Source organism: Saccostrea cucullata, unplaced genomic scaffold (assembly GCF_032062105.1).
Source record: "Saccostrea cucullata isolate Sc308-1 unplaced genomic scaffold, CSIRO_AGI_Scuc_v1 ctg2456, whole genome shotgun sequence".
Classification (NCBI taxonomy): Eukaryota; Metazoa; Mollusca; class Bivalvia; order Ostreida; family Ostreidae; genus Saccostrea; species Saccostrea cuccullata.
The window spans coordinates 50,269-54,708 of NW_026935777.1; the positions used below are offsets into that span (position 1 = coordinate 50,269).

The following is a 4,440-nucleotide window of genomic DNA, read 5'->3' on the forward strand; positions in this document are numbered from 1 at the left end:
AAATTTTCTGTGTGAACGCTAAGCGAAGCTAATTCGCAGTAAACTTACGTTGAATTCGAATTAAACTCTCCGTGTGAACAGGGCATTACTTCGCATTAATTTACTGCAAATTAAACTCACCGTGTGAACAGGGCATTATAAATACATACTAGTAGGTTCCTGATATACATGTATCTATGGATCCTTTTCATAAATGTCTATATTTGTACAAGTACATAAGTGACTGAGAAATCAGTAAAGTCTACTATCTTTACAAATTAAAAAAAACAGTTCAATGTTATGTAATACATGTATTAATTAATTTTGCTAGGCAGTTTTAAAACGTATGAAATATATTGAAATAAATTTTAAGATTCAAGGAACAGTATTTGATCAAAAAAGTCTATTCTAACAATATTAATCAAGAGCAGAGCAAACACGGACCACCAAAGCATCAGAGGTGGGATCTGGTGTAATGGAGAAGTGAGCACCCCCTGCTACAGGTCAAACCCGCCGTGTGCTCCTTATGGCGAAAAATAACGAAAAAATCAAACGACATTTCATTGTATAAATATTAATGGTCTAGCAATTAGTATGGAAAAGGCTTGTCAGTATTTAACGTAACAGATTATATTTGCTGACAGGTCATTTTATCGAGCATAGAACTTACGAAATAATTACTTTAAAAGAGACTGATATTGATATGCATATTTCATCAACTTGAAATTGTTCATGCGTAGAGCATGCTCTTATCAGCTGAGAGATACAAACCGTGTATATTCATGTGATAAGTTGACGAATACAATCGTAAAGTGTTGTTATACATATACTTATAGCTTTGTGTCGACATATGAATGGAAATAACTCTATTGCAGAAAATAGAAAAATACTTTAGACACTCATGTGCAAGGTAATATAAAAATTGTGATTATAGGCTTAAAAAAATCTGTATTTTCCCGAATCCTTTATAACTATTAGATAAATTGATTTAATTATTTTGAGGATGAAATGTTAATAGTATTAAATTGAACAAAACCTATTTTCCAATTTTTTTTCTTTTGTTAAATATCTTATTTGATATATATACATGTACAAAGGGTTGAAATTTTAAAGTCTATTTTCAGAGCTTTTCCAGAAGTTTTAGCGCTATATTACCACCACTTTTAGTCTATTTTTAACTATGATCCACTTGATGCATGTATGCGCAAAGTAGTGCGTGTAATGTTTGCTTTATATTTGGAAACCGTCAAATTCTTTTAACATTATATCTAAACAATCAAGCACAGCATGAAGTACATTGTTACATACGCGCTTTCACTGAGCGTGATCAATCTACTAAAAGGAGCTAATTTCCAAGCCCTTTTTTCAAACGATGGCCGCAAAGTAGAAGACACAGAGAGATTGCGACAGGAAGTAACGAGACTGAAGACTGAAATAAATGAATTAAAAAGTAACCATCCTCTTGGTAAGTCTAACAAATTTAACATATTTTGAAAAATAGTTTTCTTCTATTTCCAATTATTGATGTATCACCTGACCCCACCTACCTTTTGCATTGTCAGGGATCCATATTTTATGCCGTCTTTGGCTTGTAGATTTTTTTTTAGATTTGTAGCTTATTTAATTGATATCTTTTTCTTTAATTATATCGTCACAAAATATATAGGCACTCCATATCGATATGAAAATATTTTTTAAAATTACAATGTGGTTATGTTTTTACCGATTTCGATGTCAAATGCATAAAAGTTAGACTAAAATAAACAGAAAGTATAATATTTCTTATATATGGAAAATGTGTTAAGTTTTGAAAAGGATTTTTTTTCTACATATAGCCATTTCATAAGAACTGTGCATTCTTTCAACATTCTAAGTAGAAAAGGCCCTAGATAGTAAAGAATACTCTGCTTGACATATTGTTTAAACCATAGCAAGACTACATGAACAGTGCCAAATTGTTCTTTGTTGCAATATCGTCTTTGCTTGTAGATTCATTATTTAATTCAAATTCTACTTAAAAAGAACTTTATTGGTTTTAATTCTACGTCTGGACATTTAAATTATATTCGCAATTCGCGTTGTAAAGATGAAATTCTAAAATCACATCAGTATTTAGGCCTTGTACTTTTTAAGTCAACCAAACTGAGTTTGATGTACTCTACATGTACATATACCAAGTTCCTAAACTTCATAACATCCTTCCAGCAAATACTCTGAACTTAAAAGCTTTACCCAGACAAAACATAACCATGATAACCGCTGTAAAATGAGTAACTTCAGACGTATTATGCTACAGTATATTCTAGAATAAAATATATGGAGATAACTAACAAAATTAAACTTAAGCTAAAAAAAATCCATTCCAAAAAATATGCAGGTCAGAAGCAGAGCAAACAAAGACATCTAAAACATCAGAGATGGGACCAGGAGCCATGGTGGAGTGAGCATCCCCTTCTGACCGGTCACACCCGCCGTGTGCTCCTTGTCATGATCGAGATATATATAACGGAAAAAATCCGTCGACAATTCAGTGTGTAAATAATGGCCTAATGATAAACGTGAAAAAATGTCAGTCTGCATTGACTAAATGATTCATAGTTTATATTTGCTTACAAGGTCATTGTATCGACCATAGAGCGTACGAAATAATAATTTTAAACGAGACGGTTGATACTCCTGTTTCATCGACTTGTTTGTCATTAAATTTCTGCGTTCGAGCAAATGTTCATACGTAGAGCCTATGCTCTTGCATATTGAATCAACTGATAGATATAAGCACAGCATGCAGTCGATGAAGGTATACTGCTGCATAAGTAATGGAATTCGACGATTGAAAAGTTAAAGTCATGTGAATATGTGAGTTTTAATTGATTATTGTCACCAAATTCATTTTTAAAAAAATTATATGTGTATTTTTAATTACTTTTTCTCAAGGTAAAGGCTATTCGACAAAGGTTGGCTTTACTGCGTATATTGGTAGTCCAGCCAGAGTCAATACAAATGACACATTAGTATGTAAAGATGTTAGAAGCAATATTGGAGGCTTATATGACAAGAATACAGGGGTATTCCAGAGCGACAGACCCGGAATGTTCGTTTTCTTTATCTCACTCGAGTGCAAGGTTGAAAATGTACACATTGGTCTCCATATTGACAACAAAAGAGTTGGAGAAACAGCCTGTTTTAGTGAAAATGAGTATAACATTGTGTCGTTTTCATTTGTACATAACTTATCAAGTGGATCCAAAGTCTGGATAAATGTAACTTATGCTAAATACGCTCATATTGCACGGAAAACAAGTTTTGGAGGTTATTCAGTTTAATTAAATTAACCTCATTATCTGAATCATCCTCAGTTGAACTACCAGACCTGAGGTGATCAGGAATGGTTGGAAGTGCTGGCAGAGGAATGTGATTTACTTGTGGAATGTTGACTGGTCTCACTGGTCTAGCATCTGCCTCTGTCTTGATTGCATTAACATTTAAGTCCATCACAGACAACTTGTCTTCCAGTCTTTCCCAAGTTTCTGCTTGAATACATGGCTTGCCTTTGGTTCGTGGATCCAAAGCACTGGATTCCTCTAAAAACATTCGCACATTATTGTCAGTATATCGTGTTGCAAGATTCTGTCCAACAGCATTTTTCAATGTTAATATGAAATCAGAATCCCCTTCCTTTCTCTCAAAATGATGCAGTAGTTTTCCCAGCAGGGGCAAAATCAGTCCAGAGGTAGGAGTCTTCTCCTCACAAAGAACTAATGTAGCTGTTAACATCACCTCCATGACAGAGACAAAATCTTCACAAATTTGAACTTCATGATCTGTCATTCCACTTAATGCTTTAGACTTTTTGATCCTTTCATCAAGAAGTGCCGCAAGCACCGCAGGCCTCTGAATTAAAAACCTCTGAATCATTTGGTAAGTGGAATTCCAGCGGGTCTTGCAATCAATAATAAGTTTGTGTTGGGGTAACTGCAGGGCAATTTGTTTCTCTTTTAAAACCTCAGTGGCAATGTTACTTTTATGAAAATATGTGACAACTGATCTCACTTTTGCAAGAACTCTTTGCAAAGCTTGAATAGACATTGCTTTATTTGAGGCAAGATTTAGAGTGTGGCACAAGATGAAACACACCCTTTAAGTCCGGCTTAATGGTGGCTTATAGGTCCTTAATGGTTGTTTAATGGTTGTCTTTAAGTCACCATTAAGTCACCATTAAGCACCTTTAAGTAACATTTACACCACCATTAAGTTACCATTAAGCCAACTCAAAGTCCTTTATGGGTGCTTAAATGTAGCTTAATGGTGGCTTACAGGTCCTTAATGGTAACTTTTAGACCACCATTAAGTCACCATTAAGCTACCATTAAGGTAGACTTACAGGTGCTTAATGTCCAAACTCCATTAAGCTACCATTAAGCCACCATTAAGTCACATTACGCAGTCCATAATATTGTTTAT

General features: G+C 34.1%; 1 protein-coding gene across 1 annotated transcript; it reads left to right on the forward strand.

Annotated features, from left to right (window-relative positions):
- The first annotated feature begins 1,230 nt into the window (after positions 1 to 1,230).
- Positions 1,231 to 3,302, forward strand: LOC134243758 (uncharacterized). The gene is made up of 2 exons (XM_062726001.1): positions 1,231 to 1,444; positions 2,914 to 3,302. The coding sequence occupies exons 1-2, from the start codon at positions 1,267 to 1,269 to the stop codon at positions 3,300 to 3,302; spliced, it is 567 nt and encodes a 188-aa protein (XP_062581985.1). The 5' UTR covers positions 1,231 to 1,266.
- The last annotated feature ends 1,138 nt before the right edge of the window (positions 3,303 to 4,440 follow it).

What these genes read in the sequence shown, in the direction of transcription:
- LOC134243758 (XM_062726001.1), top strand. Translation starts at nt 1,267, where the DNA reads ATGAAGTACATTGTTACATACGCGCTTTCACTGAGCGTGATCAATCTA. An exon ending in AAAAAGTAACCATCCTCTTG is followed by an intron (nt 1,445 to 2,913) that starts GTAAGTCTAACA and finishes CTTTTTCTCAAG; the next exon opens with GTAAAGGCTATTCGACAAAG.